General features: G+C 43.0%; 1 protein-coding gene across 3 annotated transcripts; it reads right to left on the bottom strand.

Annotated features, from left to right (window-relative positions):
* Positions 1-23: 23 nt before the first annotated feature.
* LOC122779183 (uncharacterized protein CXorf38 homolog) lies at positions 24-5,376 on the bottom strand. Of its 3 annotated transcripts, XM_044041325.1 has the most exons (7): positions 5,127-5,376; positions 4,451-4,585; positions 4,147-4,269; positions 3,863-4,012; positions 3,591-3,779; positions 3,355-3,509; positions 24-762 (listed from the first exon to the last, which is right to left on the bottom strand). In XM_044041325.1, exons 1-6 carry the CDS (start codon positions 5,331-5,333, stop codon positions 3,399-3,401), a joined length of 915 nt encoding a protein of 304 aa, XP_043897260.1. In that variant the 5' UTR covers positions 5,334-5,376; the 3' UTR covers positions 24-762; positions 3,355-3,398. The 3 variants fall into 3 exon arrangements, with proteins under 3 accessions (XP_043897260.1, XP_043897251.1, XP_043897266.1); XM_044041316.1 differs by lacking the exon at positions 24-762 and having other exon boundaries at positions 2,771-3,509; XM_044041331.1 differs by lacking the exon at positions 24-762 and having other exon boundaries at positions 2,771-3,509; positions 3,597-3,779.
* Positions 5,377-18,993: the final 13,617 nt, after the last annotated feature.

Genomic DNA, 18,993 nt, shown 5'->3' with positions numbered 1-18,993 from the left:
ATATGTGCAGTGTGTCTCAGTGTTCTCATAAACTGTACGTATAAAATGTTTATGAAATTGTGAAAATGAGCATCAGACCAGTCGTTAAAAGAGAACTCGATCACAATATAATGAAAGAATGCAATCAGGATTAACCTTAAAGCTACAGCACACAGTTAACTGTGCTTTGCACAGCATTTTACTCAGAGTGTGTTGAAATCTCTCTGAAAATTCAGCTGAAATTACAATGACAAGCTCGGATTTAAATGTGCAACGTGAGGTAACTGTTGTTCAGGGTTCAGCAGCTGGGAGGAAGGATCTCTGAGAAACTCTGTGTTTGAGTCTGGCAGGGTGACTCAAAAAAAAAACAAAAAAACAACCTAAAGCGAAATTAAATTGGAAACAAGAGCTGCGAGTGTTAGTGGATGACAGGGCCCTCGAAGGTGCATTCAAAGAGTGAGTGATAGGATAAGATGATGTTGAAAAACAAGGCTGAACAGTTCAAAGTGTGCACCCACATATAAGATGATGTTGATTCGGGTCAATGCATGAGATGACTCAACTATGGATTGATTTTAAAAATGATAACAATAATAATAATGATAATAATACAACAGATATAATCCAGATCCTTGTCGTGTGATGTTCCCCATGTTTCTGTCAGTCTTCAGTTTGTCCACCTGATTACCGAACTTCAGGTGTGTCTGGTGCCACAGCTTCAACAAACAGAGCTGCTGCTGCTGCTGCTGCTGCTGCTGCTGCTCATTTCCATGTAGGCAAACTCTGGAGGAAACAGTTGAGACTGGGTTAGAGTTCAATAAGTAGTTCATGTGTCACCAAAACACACATTTCCTCCCACATGAAAACACAAATTGAGTGATGTGTCTGTGCCACTTTGTGAACCAAGTCATAGGTCACTGGCCAAGACACAAAAAACACGACGTTTGAAAACAGAAAAACAAGAGAAACCAAATCAAAAGAACGACAAATTAACATTTTACAATTTAGCACCAAAACCAGGTAGTGAATCAGAAACAGGGACATCGCTTTGTGTTGTATGTGTGAGTGTTGTGATCTGGGTCAGTTTCATGCTTATCGTCAGACAGAAATGCACTACTCTTCCCATAAGTATGCGTGTATAAGTGTATACTCACTTCTGTAGCCTTAGAATAAGCTATTTATTTCTACTTTAGGTTACGGGTCATAGATTACATGCAGATTTGGGGATTAGGCAAATTGACAGTGAGAGTGTGTGGCTTTGTGGTGGACTGGAGACCTGGCCAGGATGTACCCTGCCTTTAGCCCTATGTCAGCTGGGATTGGCACCAGCGCCCTCGCAACCCTCACATGGAGGATAAAGCGGTAGAAGATGTAAACATGCATGGCAGAATAACACACCTTTAAAACTACATTCATTTAGTATTTTCAATAATTATCCCAGGATGTTTTTCTCCAATAGCAATGTGACAAATGGACTGTGGTATTTATAAATTTGTTTTAACTTTCGAAAATTTGTTTCAGGATTTGTAAAAATGTTTCGCATTTTGTAAATTTGTTTTAACTTTGTTCATTTGTTTATGTATTTGTAAAAGTGTTTTACATAAAATGTAAATTTGCTTCAAGTTTTGTAATACTGGTTTGCACTTCCAGGCCACCATAGTGTCACTGGAAACTGAAACCAAAACTGTGGTTTCCAATAAATTCTATAAAAAAAACGAAAAAAAAACCCTATTAGGATCAACACTCCAACACTCACACTGGTTTGAGGAAGGGACAAAAACTAGAGGTTTTACTGCCCCCTGGTGGTGGAAGGACACCATATTTATGCAGCACTGAGCTATGAGTATGAGTATGTGGTACATGGGATTTATGGAGGGTGTAGAGCAGGGGCATCAAACTCATTTTAGTTCAGGGGTTGTATGTTCACATACAACACAATTTGATGTCAAGTGGGCCGGACTAGTCGAATAGCAGCATAATACACAACAATATCGCCAAATGTTCCCCTTTGTCTTACATTTAATTAAGCATCTTGTAACAAAATGTATAAAAAAAAACCCTGAAATTTCTTGAGAAAAACAAGTGCAATTTCAACAATATTTTAACATTTTTACAAATTCCTCCTGCGGGCCGGATTGGACCCTAGGTTGGACCCGTTCTGGCCTGCGGGCTGTTTGTTTGACACCCCTGGTTTAAAGGCAGGGATACGACAAGAAAGTAAGGAGCCATTTTAAATATGTTAAACATATTTCATAAAATTGGTATTGAACAGAGTACATTACGTGACATTTGAAGGAGCTGCTGTCCGGCTGCATGTGCCACACACACAATCATGAAATGCTCTGCCTCTGTGAGCTGTGAGCTACAACGCGGCTCGGCTCCAAAAATGATGCCAGCTGCCAGCCGGGCCCAAACGTGATCACTGCTGGCTTGATAATGACTATGAACACAAACACACAGCTCAGCCAGTGTGAAAAAAACTGGACCCAAAACGGATTGTCGTTGGCATAACGGGTTGTTTGTCCTGACAGCTGTTTAAAACGTAAACAATAGTTCTTGTTATTACAGAGAGGAGTAAATTAAAAGCACTGGTACCAATTTAAACTTGAACGGTAGACAGGCCCTTATTGAGAAAGAGGATTATGTAATCCATATTTTAAACATGAAGCTTTGAAAAGGTTTAATCAGCACAGTCTGACTGATGTTTGTTACCAGTCAAACTGTAGACTGCAACACCACCAATCACAGAATCTTTGGTTCATTAACACAAATGAATCATGGCATCGCTTGCTTCCTCTACTCACTCAGACCATAAACCATTTATTTATTTACCGTGATACAGTTTAGTACAATATAATATAATCTTAATTCATCATGAGCCTTTGGTTACATTTGATTCAAAAGTCTTTGGATAAGAATCAATGGAATGCCATGTTTAATTTTACATTTTAAAAAATACTATATAAACAAACCAACAATCTGCACCTAAAACCTCGATCTTCATTTCCTTCCATTTCCCTTAACTTAACCAGTTCCTCAGAAATGAGGTTCTGCCTCCATGAGGACTTCTGGTCCAAAGAGGTAACACTCTCACACACACACATAGGGTTGCAACTAATGATTATTTATATAAGCTATTATTTCCTCGACAAATCGAGTACTTGTTTGGTTAGAAAATGTTGAAAAATGTAAATCAGTGTTTTACCAAACCTGGAAATGTCTTGTTTTGTCCACAAACCAAAATGATTCAGTTTTAATGATTTCTTTGTCATATGTAGCAAAGACACGGGAAAATATTCACATTGAAGATGCTGAATACTCTGAAATACTGTTTTAAAACGATTGTCAAAATATAAATTAAAATAAAAAACATACACAGTGTTCAATACTCTCCTTGTCCTCCGTTCACCTCGTCTTTGTTATTTTCTGTCCTGCAGGGAGTTGATGGTCTGAAGCTCTGCAGAAAACCTTGCACCCAAGTCTCTGTTGGCCTGCAAGAAACCACTCAGCCTCTTCAGCGGCTCAGAGTCCTGACAGAGACACAGAGAGCGAGTGACACATTTAGTTTGGTTTATTATGTGTATATGGACTGTTGTTTGCTCGACACACACCCTTGCCTTCATATTCTCATCGTCATCGTCGTCATCATGCAGCAACTCCTGCAGCTTTTCTCGTAGCAACTCAGCTTCCCATTGGCCGATTAAGTCAGTGCTGCTCGCCCCTTCGTGGACAGCATCAAACTGTATTGAGTCCACTTTGTCCAAGCCGGAGACGCACACTGACAAATCAACTGTCAGCATCTGTACACAAAATACACACATGTATGTGTAACAGCACTGGACATGTTTCAACAGCATCAACACACACACGCACATACGCTCACCTCATCTATGTCTCGTCCAACTCTTTCCATCTGTGGCACGTGGCTGAATTGCTGTATGAAGCGTTTCAGAGTCATCCGGTAATGTTTCATCCATTCATCCTTCACATGCAGCTCACATGAATGCATTAACTCATTCCTGTACCGGATCACCTGGTAACACACACACACAAAATATCTTGTAAATCGTCTGAAACATAAACCCATGTGTCAAACCTTCACTTCAGATTTATTTGAATTCTCATTTTAACCAATGTGTTGTCTTTTTTTTTCTTTCTTTTTTTTACCTCTCTCACATATTTTGTATCCACAGAATGGAAACAGTCGCAGAAATTGATGAGATTGAGCAGAGCAGAAGCATCGCACTGATCCGCTCCCTTCACTTTCCCCTGACCTCGAGGCATGTAGGCCTACAGAGAGGGAGAGAGGGAGAGAGGGAGAGAGAGGGGGAGAGATTATTATAAAAATGATAACAAACATTAACATTGCTCAGGTTATGAACTATGGTGAGTTAAAGTAATCATTTACTTCAGTGACACACACCTCATGGGAAATCACATGAGGTGTGTGTGTATGTGTGTGTGCAGTTACCTTGGCCACTTCCCAGTAGTCTGTCCTCCACTGTGGAGGGACACAGTTGTCCCAGTTGACAGAAGCCCCTGGATGTCTGTGGTGTCTCAGGATGACTGTCTGCCACTCAGTGCACACCCTGCATGCCATGGAAAACTACACACACACACACACACACACACACACACACAGCTCATTTGTACAGCCAAAACAAAGCATTATCCCCTTACCCCTAACCATGACCAGTTCAACGACTACACCAACCAAAGTAATGTGTAACTCTGTAAAAAAAGAGAGCAGTTTTTAATGTAATTTAACCCTGACTCTCTTTGTCTTTTAAAATTGTCTCTTATTTCGATGTCTTGTTTTCATGTCAACTACATGAAATACATGAAACTACATACTTTAATCAAATGTTATCAAAATAGTGGTAGGCTACTTTTACTTGAGTAGAATATGTCAGTACTCTTTCCACCTCTGACAAAATGACTCAGTTTTAATGATTCCTTTGTCATAAGAAGCAAAGAAACCGGAAAAATAGTCACATTTAAGAAGCTGAAAAACCAGAAAACTTTGACTTTGAAGTATCACAGTTAAATGGAACATGTTTTTATCCAGTTCTGCTTTTTTTCTTAAATGATCCAAATCAGATTTTACAGGTGAAGGTGATGTGGACCACTTGAATCTGGACTCTCACCTTATTCCCTCTGGGTCTACATGCAGCAGTGTGACACTGTGTCTGCAGCACAGGGTTGTGGAGGAGCAGATCTCTGTGGAAAGCTCTCATGTGTTTGCTGGTGACAGGATGAAGACCTCCCTTCAGGATGAGCAGACATCTTCCAGCTTTCAGCCAGTTTTTGTAGCCACCGTCGTTCAGACGAGCCACCAGCTCCTCACTCACCATCTCGGCTGCTTTACTTCCTCTAAACAATAACAATGAAACTACCAGAGCGCGCATGTACCAACATGATCCGGTTCCTTAGCTCCACCCACTCAGCACAAATAACCAAGGCCACAAGATGGCGCTGTCGGCCTATAATTAAACGACTTACTTTTTTAAACCTTATTCATCAAATATGACAATGAGATAACTCTTCAAAAACACATTAGACACATATTCAAAACAAATAATACCTTTAAAAGAATATTTTCCCAAAAAAACAAAGGATACAATGGAATACATTAAGAAGATGTGTAATAAAATAAAATAAAACTAAATTAAATTAAATAAGATGAAATACCACACGTGGTCTTGCTCACCCCTCACTTACTCATTATGGTTTATGGATTAAGGGATTGGTTTGGGGTAGCACTAAAAGTGGGCTGTATTTACAGTCCTCAGACACAGCCACTGAAGAGATGTGTCTGTCAACATCTCTGCTATGTTGGTCATGGCAAGGTCAAATAAAAGTCAACTGGGAGTAACATTTGTTTCTGGATAAAGAAAACGCAATAACGCTGACATGTGTCTTCTGTGGATTTGATTCCTTTCCTTGATCTGATGAATCTTGTTCTTCTAACTTGCACAAAAAAAAACACATCCTCCATGCACTCTCCCTCTCTCTCTCTCTATCTCTCTCTCTCTCTCTCTTTCCTTTCCGCTTGTTCTCCTTGTTTTTGCAGCTCATCAGTTTTATCTTTAGACAGACGTGGGTCTTCTGTGGTGGAGGACGTTGCCGGAGGAGAGTGGGATTCCTCTTCCACAGCCAACTTTTCTCACTGCTTAGCGAGAGAGAAACTCCTTCCACACACACACACACACACACGCACACACACTTTTTTTTTTTATCAGTATTGCCTTTAGACTGGTATGGGTCCTTTGTGGTGGAGCAGTGTGCTGCTGTAGGAAAGCGGAAATCCTCTTTGTGATCCTCCTGTTGAAGTGAGGAGATCTCGGGCTTCAGCCTCGCATGAAAAAAAAACCCTCCTCCACAGAGACTCTTCCCACTTGCGCTTCTTTTTGTGCAGCTCTTTTTTTGTTAATCTCCCTCGTAACATAATAGATCTCACTAATACCTATATCAAATTAGACATTTTCAAAATCTACTGTCAAATGCTTTGCTCAGAGTAAAAGTGACTTAGTTACTTTTTTAACCTTAACCTTTAACAAGGTTGGAGTTCTTTCTTGTGTCGTGCAAAAGGGACAATGGGACACAAATCTCACATGAATTGCTTTTAATTAAAGTGCTGACAAAATAAAATATGTAAACAAACTGAATCCGTCAAAATGGGTCAAAGGTCATTCGTCTGTCCTCATCATTCGTTTGTCCTCATTGTTCACCTGTCCTCATCATTCGTCTGTACTCATCGTTCATCTGTCCTCATCATTCGTCTGTACTCATTGTTCACCTGTCCTCATCATTCATCTGTCCTCACGCCACCTGTCGCCATCATTCGTCTGTCCTCATCATTCACCTGCACGCATCGCTCACCTGTCCTCATCATTGTACGCTCTGTCCTCATCATTCGCCTGTACTCATTGATCACCTGTCCTCATCGCCACCTGTCGCCTGTACACATTGTTCACCTGTACACATTGTCACCTTCTGTACTCATTGATCACCTGTCCTCATCCACCTGTCCTCATCATTGTCTCATCTCACCTGTCAGTTCACCTGTCCTCATCATTCGCCTGTACACATTGTTCACCTGTACACATTGTTCACCTGTCCTCATCATTCGTCTGTACTCATCATTCACCTGTCCTCATCGTCTGCCTGTCACAGCAACATTTTTTACTCAGTAACGGATGTGATTTTAAATGCAACAAAGTACAGTATTGAACTAAAAGTAAAATTAATGTTTTTTTAAAAACCTACTCAATTACAGTAATGCGAATAAATGTACTTTTCCACACCAACTATGTATTAGTACCTCATTTCGTAAAAGCCTGAACTGTACCTTTATATGATGATGACGTGGTACTTTATATAGTTTTACTAAAGTCTTTTTAGGTTAAGTCCAAGATGTGCAAGACAAACAAAAAACCCAGGAAAATGTAAAAGATTCACTGTATTTAATTGCCTGTGTTTGTTTAAGCTCTTTTATTGATTCTCTTCTGTCCAGTGCAGGACAGTGCAGCTGAAAAGTGAGCAGAGTTAAGTCATCGTTCTCTTTTTTTGTTAATATGACCGAAATGTCTGCTGTTCGAGGCTAGACATGCAGCTGAAATATGCAAAAAAAAAGAGATTCCCATTTAATACGTATTACATTACATGTGAAATGAAAATATTATGAAAATGAAAAGACATTTATGTTGTATCAAATAATTCCATCTTCACATGAAAATTTAATTAGTCTTTTAGGATGCACAGAGAAAAACAAATATCCCTCTATCTTTGTAATTGGATCTCTGAGGACGATAGTTAAAGTAGATTAGACACCCTGGAGTGAGTGAGCAAGTGTGTGTGTTCTTGTATTTGTCGCCTCTTTGGGACCTTTTTCTGGTGTAAACACTGACCTAGTCGGGACCAGTAGTCCTCATGGAGACCAAAATCTGGTTCTAATGAGTCAGAGCCTAATTTCTGAGGAGCCGATTATGTTATGCTCAAATTGTGGTTAGGTTAACATTAGAGTTTGGCATTAACTGTTTATGGTTAAGGTTAGAGATAACACTTTGTTTGTTTTGTTTTCCAAATGAATGGAAGTCAAAGCAGTGCGTGTGTGTGTGTTCTTTTATTTGTGCTTTGTGAGGACCAAAAATCATATAGACCATATGAAGTGAGGACATTTTGGCTGGTCCTCACTTCTTTAAAGGGGTGTTTGGGGGTTAGAATTGGGTAAAGGTTAGGGTTAGGTTAAGGGTTAGGCACTTAGTTGTGATGGTTAAGGTTAGGGTAAGGGGCTAGTTGTCTATGAGTGTCCTCACTATGAATGAAGCGCAAACATGTGCGTGTGTAAATTAGCCTTGTTCACCAGTGACTCTGTTGTGTCACGGGGAAACAAGCAAATTAATGTGTGTGCGTGTGTGTGTGTGTGTGCATGCTCATAGGTATGCAGATAAATACATATATGGATTTGCGTGTGTGTGTGTGTGTGTGTGTGTGTGTGTGCCCACAATCGCAGCAGGGTGTTTTTTTTTAAGCAAAGGAGATCAAAGAGACATTAGTATTCTGAAATAAACCACATGCTCAGGCCTCAGTGTGCGGGTCCCCAAACACACACACGCACGGACGCACACACACACACACACCAGTCTCATTCTCTCCATTTCCTCCTTTCTCTTTCCCCTACCATCCCTCTCTTCAAAAGGCACATCCAGCCCGCACCTCCTCCTCCTCCTCCTCCTCCACCTCCACCCCTTTCCCTCTACCTTTCCCCTCCTCTACTCTACTCGGCCCCTAGCGGGCTTCACAGCTATCTGCTTACTGGCTCTGAATCCTTTGTTGCATCCTTTCAGTTTCTCACATTCCAACTTGAGCCCCGTCTCCTTCCTCCGTCTGCAAATAAGCAGGAAAATGCTTTGTCAGAGGAAACTGTTGTTCACCGCTGAGAAAGTCAGAAACGCAAAGTAGGAGTTTTTGACAAGTATATCCTCAGGGAGAGACCACTCATTTTCCTTAGCTTCTCTCCATCTCCCCCTCCCCTTTTCTTCCTCTGCTCCCCCTTACCTCTTTAACATCTGTCTTTCACTCCACCTGTCTGTCTTTCTGTCTGTCTGTCTCTAACTCTCTTCTGAGCTCAGTGCTCCTAATTTCTGAGACGTGTGAGCGGTGGAGAAGTGTGTTGAGAGAGCACTCGTGCAAAGATTTTGACAATGTCAGGAATCGCTCATAGGTTTGCAGGTAATGAGGGTTGGTCGGCGAGGCGGCCGACTTCCACTTTGCTCTCAAAGATGGTCACTTGTTTTGCCAGTGGGAGAGAGAGAGAGAGAGAGAGAGAGGCAGCTGTAGGAGGACAAGAAGTGAAAGGCACAGTGAAGCTCATTTTTAGCCCCACAATTACAATCATCACATTATGTTATTGTGTGTGACATCAATGCCTCCTGTAGGCTCCTGATATTTTAAATATCAACAATATCCAGGCTTTTCTCGCAGCTTTGTGTGTCTGCACGTGGGCATGTGTGTGTGGGACGATAAGTTTAGGCAATTGTGTACATACTATTACTTATGTGTGTACACGTAACCGTGCATGTGTGTGTGCAATTTTGATAGCCACCCACATGAATATGCAGATCAGTTTTAGAGAGCGTATGTGAGCAGCATTAAAGCCCACTCGCCACTGCTGACCCAATTTCACACTGCAGTGTGTGTGTGTGTGTGTGTGTGTGTGTGTGTGTGTGAATGCACGGTGTGTTTGCTTATCAATGCTTTTGCCAAGCTTGGAAAAACAGTGTGCTGAAGGCAAGAACCCACAAAGTGAAAAAAACAAACCACAATAGACCTTGTCCTACACGTCCACACAGTTATAACATAAATACATAAACGCTGACCAAAGCACACGCCTCTACAAAGAAAGCTACATTGTTGTTCAGTCTCTACCTCTTCATTTCTTAGACCCAGCATTAACACGTGCCTCTCTTTGCCTCTAAAATAAGTAAAAGCAAGAATAGAAATAGATAATGCCTATAAAAGAATAAAGATATTCTAATAAAAGCAAAAAAGAGTAGTGAGTTCCCCATCACTATATTAAAACTTACAGTATATTCATCAACTATATAAAGTACTCAAAATGTTCAAAATCAGATTGAATTTGTGAAATTTGGAAATACGTCACAGTTCAAAGTTCACTTGGCTCGTTTTTATGAGCAAAAAGATTTTGTGACTTCTGCACAGTTACTGCTACTTTATATTTCTACTACAAATGCGATATAAAATGAATAATACCTTTGACTCAACAACACATACGAAGACTAAAGAAACCCGTTTTTTTAAAGCCTGAATATGGGACTTATAAATACACACCCACTGACTGGGTTACCCTACCAGAGTCATGTGAAAAGACAAATGACGATGCAAGTATAAGAAAACGATGAAGCCACAGCCAACAACAACCTTCTTTTGGCAGAACAATAACAACTTTCTGCAAAAACACTATTATCACTACATTATGATGCAGGCTTATAGCAGCCACAAAGGCAAGGCAGGACCTACTTGGGACCTCAAGAATTACATTAGTCCACAATCATGAGAGTTTTTGTGAGACGATACAGTACTTACATGAAACTGCAATGACAACTTGGTTGGAATAATGTCTGTATGAGCTTGAACATTCGGGGCGGGGTCGGATTAGAACTGCCGCTCCTCCACGTCGGGAGGAGCCAGCTGAGGTGGTTTCGGCATCACCTGGATAGGACGCCTCTTGGACGCCTCCCTGGGGAGGTGTTTTGGGAATGTACTTCCTCGAGGAGACCTCGGGCTGATCCAGGACAGACTGGAGGGACTGTATCTCTCAGCCGGCCTGGGGACACCTTAGGATCCCCCCAAAGGAGCTGGTGGAAGTGGTGTGGCCGAGGGGGGGCGGTCTGGGCTTCCTTGCCAAGGCTGCTACCCCCCGCAACCCGGATACAGGAAGATTGTTAATCAATCTGGTGTCCACTTACATGTTTATGCTGTGCTTTATCATCTATTTTGCTCTAAATGGGAACATAATTCACAAAATTGACAAGACCTGCAAGAAGCGATTGAACCGTTCATCAGGAAAATGTTCCCTGTAATCTATAATCAGTGAAGGGCCCCCAGGTTCCCTCTGCCTGGGGCCCCATAAGTCCCAAGAAACGTCCCTGCTACCCCGTGTTGTCAGCTCAGCAAAGGCAGACAGCAGAACAATGCAGGAGGGGCTTGCAGTTGGTCAAGTCCCCAGTAGATGGAGACGTTGAGCAGCGGGAGACCCACTGGCAGAGCTGAGGTAATGGCTCTCTGGTCTATTGTTCCCTGTATTCATCCTCACCCTCCACCCTCTGCTTATGCCTTCCAGTCTAAACTCCCCCTCATGGACTTCAAAGCAAAGGAAGGAACGGGAGAATAAGGTGAATTAATTTGCCCCTCTATCCAGTACCTACATGTTGCAGCGGATATGCTTTTTAATTGCTTGTGCTAAACACACAGCCTATTTTTGTATTCATAATAAAAGCCTAAATGATGATCTGGGTGGAATCTATGCAAATGCTAGAAGCCCTCATAAAACATTAACATTACCTCATGTGCAGAGCACCTTGAAAACAAGTTGCTTCAATAAAAAGGACACTGTAAAGTGCAGCTTTCCCGGCTTATGGCTTAATAAAATCTGGCACCCAGTGCTGCAAACTCTGACAGACATTCCTCGGCATCTTTAACCCCCCCAAACCCAGAAGCTTTGGCGCTGACTGAACTGTACGAAGCAGATCAATGTGAGGATTATCGCAGGACCAAGATGCCAGTTATAGAGCAGCTCTGCGCTGCCTCACTGAGGGGAGAAGATTGAGAGGCTTTCCTTTGATCTTGTGCTGGTGCATGTGAGAGGGCCCGCTGCTGATGATAATGATGCTGAGGCCCAGAACAGAGACCCAGGCTGGGACTCTGGTCCTGCTTTCACTCCCTTATTCCTTTACTGGAGATATAAAAGGCTGCTGTGTGTGTGTGTGTGTGTGTGTGTGTGAGAAGAGCTCTACGGGACAAAGGGATTTATTGTGGATTCATGTGAATTCATCCCAACAAATGTTTTTTTTATTTTTTCCTCCTCGAGAGGAACGTTACTGATGCGACTGTAGTGTGTGTTGGTCTGTATGCGAGTGTGTGATCCAGTTGTTTCCTCTGTCACATTAGATTCAGCTGAACACCTCTGTCCTCGTTCAAGGACACCCCTCCCTCCTGCACGTCTCCATCCCTCAGCTTCTTTCCCTGTCTCCCTCTCTCTCACTCTCGCTCTCACACAGACACACACCACTTCAAATGTACACTCAGACACACACAGACACACACACACACACACACACACACACTTGTGCTTTCTCGCTCTCACTTTGTGTGACAGGCCACTGTGCTGGAGATGCCTGCTGACATTCTGGACAGTAAAAGGCTTAAGGTGGAGTGCATGTGTGCGTGTGTGTGTGTGTGTGTGTGTAGGAGAGAAAGAGAGAGAGAGGGAGAGAAAGAGGGAGAGAGAGAGAGAGAGAGAGCTCACGATTCTTCCTGTGGTGTATCTGCACATCTTATCTGAGTGAGCTCTTTTCTCTCTCACACACACAACCTTCAACATTACACCACAGTCTGATTCTTCACCATCCTAATGTTTTTGTTTCCACTTGATCATTTTTGCTAAAAACCCTGTGATTATAATATTAACATGTGAGGTCAATAATCTCTTAATTAGTGCTAAGTGGGAAGTAGATTATTGTGAGGCTTTTGTTCATTTCAGAGACAGCTCTAGTTAACCAGATTAGCAGCACAGTGTGGAACAGGATGAGGACAGAGCAGTGAAGGTTAGAGAGGGAAAGGCTCAGGTTTTGGCCGACGTGTTAATTGATGGTCTACTGGTAACTGAGCAGGAACGACGAGGAGTGATGTTACTTGGAGACAAGACAGGTCTGATTTTACATGGTGATAGAAATGAGTCTGTGAGGTGACGCTTTTCTTGCTTTTCTTGCTTAATAGCTCATCAGTGCCTATTGTATGTTGTACTATATGTGACACCTCGCTCACTCACTTCATTTCCATGCACAGCTACGCCTTTAAATTATGTTCGTGCCCCAGTATACGAGCACACGTGTCTCAGATTCTTTTCTATTCCCTGTTTACTTCAAAAATATTCAATTGTTTAAATTGACAGAGCGTACATTCTGTCTCCAGGTCACATGTTTATCTTGCGGTTGTCTCCCTCCATCCGAGGAGCACCCAGGGTCCCAGTGTGGGTTTAGGGGAATATATATCCAATACTAATTTGACTCCCAACTGTACATGTTTATTATTTCCACGTATTTTAAAATCCAGATTAAGTTGGAATAACGCAATAATTCGATTAGCTGACTTGTAAACATATTGAGTCAGCGCCATGCTCTCTACTCCACTCCTGAGTTCTCTTGTTTCTTTACTCTCATCCCTCCAAGAGCTTCTTCTTTCATGCAACTGACCTCCTATTCACTTCATGCAAAGAGCACTCAATCCCCTCTCTCTCTCCTTCATCCTCCTCCTTTTCACTCCCTCTTTTCTCACACCATCGTTGCTCTCGCCTTGTCTCTCTCATCATTCTCAACCCCTCTCCATCTCTGTTTTCGGTGGCAGCAGAGACGCAACGTAGTCATTTTAAAAGACTCCTTGTGAAATCTTTGTTCATACCGTAGCATGTAGCTGCTGTGTGTCAGATACCAAGAATCTTTCCTTCAGTTTTGTTCTTTCTTTCGACTTCTCCCTCTCTAGGGTGTTGCCACAGCAGATGATCTGCATATTTGATTTGACAGAGATTTTTATCCTGGACGGCCTTTCTGACGCAACCCTCCCATTTATCTGGGCTTGGGACCGGCACTAGGAGTACACTGGATGTGGTTCCGAGTGGCTGGGGTCAATTTAGAGTGCCCAGTCAACAATGAGCAAACAGGATCGGGCATTTAATTGTTAATAATTCACGGGAAACAACCCCAGGTCATCTGTGGTACTGGTTTTTAACTGTAAGACTTCACGGCAGATCTGCTCCTCCATAACTGCAGCATTGTACCAGATAATTACTTCACAAATGTGTGTGGCATCTGAGCCATCATTTGCTGTCATCACCCTAAATAACGTCTTCCTCTCCCTCACTGTTCTGATCAGTCGGATACAGTCGGGGCAACTGTAGCTCAGTGGTAGAGTGAGTTGTCGTTCACCTTGAAGGTTGTGGGTTTGATTCTCGGCTCCACGAGTCTGTATGCCGATGTGTCCTTGGGCGAGACACTTAACCCCACATGGGAATAGGTATGAAAGATGTGTAAATGGGCAAAAACTGTAGTGTAAAGCAGCTTTGAGTGGTCATCAAGACTAGAAAAGCACTATATAAATACAGAGCATTTAACTTCATGAATCTAATCAGCATCAAAGATTGATTTTATGGCAGGAAAAGGTATCAGACATTTGCTTGGAATGTCAACTTTCGAAAATTAAAGAGGAATTTTGTAAACTGGGTTGTGTTCCTCATCTCATGCCAAACACAGGACTTCAAAAGGCGGAAACAATCCTGCCTCCGAATCTGAAAGTGGATCATCCCCACATCTGTCTGAGGTCGCTGCTGGGGAGCAGGTGTTGGCGCCTCTGTCCTGCTGCTGACTGGATAGATGGATTAGCTGCTTAACGAGGAGAATTTGTTTAATCTGATAATTGTCTCTGCAACGAAAACATATTCTGTGATTCTGTCTGGCCACTGTTTTTTATCTTTTCTCCTGATTAAAAGTACTTTCATTATGGTGCACGCACGCACGCACACACACACGCAGCACACGCGCATAATGGAACAGTTGTTGTTATGACCAGGAGACAATGCTCAGAGGCGGAGGCACACACCTTCACACACACACACACACACACACATGCCACAGTCCCTTGTGTGTAAGCCCCCCGTGGTATGGTAATGAGCTGCTAATCTCTCTGGTTTACACAGCCAGAATGTGTGTGTGTGTGTGTGTATGAGAGTGAGTGAGAGAGACAGAGAGAGAGAGAGAGAGTGTGTGTGTGTGTGTGTTTGTGCATTAAGGTGCAGTCTGGAAAAGCCTGAGGAATTCTCTTAGGCCGTCAACCTTCTGCTCTCACTTGGGCACAGGCTGTCAACACATTAAATTGTGGAATCTCTCTCTCTCTCTCTCCCTCTCTCTCTCTCTCTGTGTGTGTGTGTGTGTGTGTGACAGAAAGTGAAAACTCAACAATACACAGTAAAGAGGAAAAGGAGAGAAATGGGGGGGGGGACAGGGCTGGAGTCAGAAAGCAGTGTGGAGGCACAGCATCAGCACATTTGTTTACTTGCCTTGTAAATGCGGCTTTCTTCATCTGATCTGTAAATCCAGACTCTCCTCCAACTCTCTTCTCTGTTTTTTTTTTTTTTTTGTGTTTTGATGCTGCATATGAGTGTGTGCGTGTACATGCGCATGTTTATTTATTATGCTGAAGTCACATCACTAATTAGTCCCTGGGAGAAGCCCGAGGCCATTTGCAAAATCCCACTGATTAAAAACAAGTCCAGATCCAACCTTGTGTTGCATATGTGTACACACACACACACACACACACACACACAAATCTACACAATCAGACACACTGAGGCACGTTCACAATCTGCACTCGCGTACATCACAGCCATGTTCGCTGAGGAAAGCTACTTACTGTCAAGGCAGGAACATGTGTGGGCGAGTGTTTGCGGAACAGAGCTCACACACGCATGTTGAGCGGCTGCTAGAGACCTGTCAGTTGTTAAGGACAGTTTAATATTTAAACTCGCCATCTAAAGTTATCATGCCCCAGGGTGGCTGCTGTCACACACACACACACACACACACACAGTGACACTGGCGCATACACTTGGACGCGTGTGCTCAAAGCCTTCAGGAGCTTCAGCTTGTCACAAATCACACTCAAGATGTCAAGGGCATCGTGCATTAGCAAGTGTGACAGACAGAGGCAGAGAGACAGGAGCATACAAAACATAATCACACTCACACAGTTGCTGAATTTCTTTTTTTTTATCATAGTTTGAACATTTGAGCATCCTGCCTCTGCCAACGAATTAAAGCCTTACCAATTAAGGTCATTTTTTAAAAAAATGTTGTTTCAAGCAGGAGAGGCATGGATTTTGAGTGGAAAGAGGACGGGAGCAGGACGAAAAAGTGACAGAATTTGAAGACGGTGGAGGGAGTTAAGGGATGATGGGAGACATAGGGCAGAGGAAGTGGTGGAGATTGTGATAAATTGCTTTGAACTCTAATGGACATGGCAAATGCTCCCCCCAGTGATGTGTTCAGACAATACACAACATTACTGGCACACGTGAGGGCTGATTGTAGCTGACAGCCAAAGAGGTCTGTCCTCATCGACCTAGAGGACACACACACACACACACACACACACACACACGGAGATGTGCACACAGGCATGATAGCTTTCTAAAAGTCCACTGCAGGAAGAAAGCAGGCAACTTTGTCCAGGAACAAGAAGAAGAAAGGGGACGAACAAATGGCCTGTGTGAGTGAAAAGGGAAAGTATTGAGAAAGGGAGGCAGAGAAGAGGAGGTGTTAAGTCCAGAGGGAGAATCTGAGAAGGTGGAGGGGAGTGGAGGAAGAAGACGAGTGAGCGAGCAGGCGAAGGTGTTGCCATATGGTCGGGGTTGGGTTCAGACAAATAAAATGTTGCCTTCTCTCCACAATGGTTAACTACACACAAATGAATCACTAATGGAGCACTCATTCACAGTGACAAACCCATAGACACTCCTGTCTGCACACACACACACACACACACACACACGCACACACAGACACAGTGGCTGACATGTGAATGAAACTCAAAGACATTCACACAGAAGGAGCAATAAATGTGGATGGATGTGGGCAGGGAGGCGGGGTGGGAAGTATGGAAGGTTGTTTGTGAGGTTGGAGCAGTTTGTGTGTGTGTGTGTGTGTGTGTGTGTGCAGCAGTGTATTCGTTGGAACCGCCCCACTTCCCTTCCACCCGGCTGCCTCTCTGTGAGTGCGTTGGTGTGGGTGTGCAGGACGGTCTTTGTGTGCGCTTGAATGGGGGGTTTGTCCCTCAATCTGTGCCCCTCTACTTTGCCAGATTTCTAATGATTTTCCAATGATGATTTAAGTTGTGTGTGTGTGTGTGTATACACACACTCACTCAACCTCCCTCCACTCTCCACCCAGCTATTGTTCACAGTGTTGCTCTGTGATTCTTTTCTTTAGCGTGTTTCACTTTTAAATATAATGCCAAATAAAAAACTTGGAGACATTTTGAATGTACTTGCAACTTGGTGTCTGCGACAAAGTATGATGAGTCCCTGTGGCTCCAAAGAGGGCTGAGTGTTGATCAATTTTATGACCACACCCCGTTCATTTCAGTGGGGAATGTATACACAGTTTGTCATGATTTCTATCACTCGGGGACATTACACGCTGAGAAATGTCACAGCGATGTGTGTCACATCATCAGCTGCAGGACTTGAAGTGCTTTTTTAATAATTAATTAACTGTCATTGCTGATCTACTCTTCCAGTGACAACACTCTCTGACCAATCAGTGGACGGCAGACTGTTGGCGTCACATTTTAGGATCGATTCAGCTCGCCAGAGCAGGTACTTAAAAAAAAGCACCAGGTATCAGGTAATGGAAAAGCAATAACACACAAAACTCGAGTGGATTTTCATACTGAAGGGAAATTACTGGGTTATTTAGTAGCTGCCTGAAATGTTTGTCTGATAACTTGCAACATTAAGTCAGCGGTAATAAAAGGTTTCTAATGTCAGAGACGACTCAATAAAAAATGCAAAACCACTGACATAGTGCTTTGTTAGGATTGGTGTATTGGCAGAGCACATGTTTGTGAGGCTCTGTTCACTAGGTCAGAAGTTTATGCCCCAGGAATGAGGAAGATACTGATCGAGGTGGCGGCGGCAGACAAGACATGAAGTGAATTCAGTCCATGTGAATGGAAGATGAGCGCGGAGAACAAGAAACTCAATGTTTCATTGCAAGACAATAGGGATAGATTTGTGTAAAAGTTTGAGTGTGTGTGAAGGTGCGTGAGCAGCGTAGACGCGCGCACGCCCACCACTGTTTTAATGTTTGATGAAGGTTTTTGCGATTTGAAGCAGGAGCTTTTGCACGGTTGTTTATGCCTCGATGCGTCCTCTTTAGGTTTATTCACAAGAGGATGACCTGTGAGCTCCAACGTGTGGCAGCCATTTCTGTGTGTTTGTGTGTGTGGGGGCCAAGGGACCCATAAAAGATTCAGCTCCCCTGGCTGCATTGTTGTGGAGATAACAAATGTTGCCATTTAGTGATCATGCATGAGTTATATCTCCCAGGACATAGCTTATGCTGTTTGGGTCTGTGTTTGCGCGTCTGGATCTGTGTCCTCGCTCTTTCAAGGCCTCTATGTAGCCACTGAGGGGTGAGGCCCTGGCGAAATGAACGGCACAGAGATGGACCATTGTGTCGGGTAAGTACAATAGAGCCCCATGTGCTGTGATGATGTGAGGGTTTTTTTTATGCCTCAGGTGAGCAAAGAGACAAATTTCTGCCCGGTAATAAGAGAGGGGTGTCATTCAACCTTTATTCGTCACAGACAGATGGACAGACAGAGAGAGGCAGATAAAACACTGCTACAGGCACACGACACACACACACACACTCTATCATACTATCATGCAGGGGACCGCTCCATCCAATTTATCACAGGCATGAATTTCAGAACAAAAGGGAAATATTCCACCTTCAAAGCTCAGACAATTTCTAACAGAATGCCTAAACGAGATGAACCGTCCTCACTTTTAATGTCTTTGTAACTGTGAATCACTTATAAGGACACTTTGAAACAACGTGTGTGTGTGTGTGTGTGTGTGTGTACTTGTATTTGTCACCTCTTCAGGACCTTTTCTGGAACAAACACTGACCTTGTCAGGACCAGTCGTCCTCA

The sequence above is a fragment of the Solea senegalensis genome, linkage group LG1, assembly GCF_019176455.1.
Source record: "Solea senegalensis isolate Sse05_10M linkage group LG1, IFAPA_SoseM_1, whole genome shotgun sequence".
NCBI lineage: Eukaryota > Metazoa > Chordata > Actinopteri > Pleuronectiformes > Soleidae > Solea > Solea senegalensis.
Note: the sequence above shows the minus strand (reverse complement) of the source record. Positions and strands in the feature narration are given on the sequence as shown.

Bases quoted from the DNA above. Each gene is read 5' to 3' on its own strand.
- LOC122779183 (XM_044041325.1), bottom strand. From the start codon at position 5,333: ATGGTGAGTGAGGAGCTGGTGGCTCGTCTGAACGACGGTGGCTACAAA. The intron at 4,270-4,450 runs GTAACTGCACAC...CCCTCTCTGTAG, and splicing joins ACTACTGGGAAGTGGCCAAG to GCCTACATGCCTCGAGGTCA. The intron at 3,510-3,590 runs GTGTGTGTCGAG...TGTCTCTGTCAG, and splicing joins ATGAGAATATGAAGGCAAGG to GACTCTGAGCCGCTGAAGAG.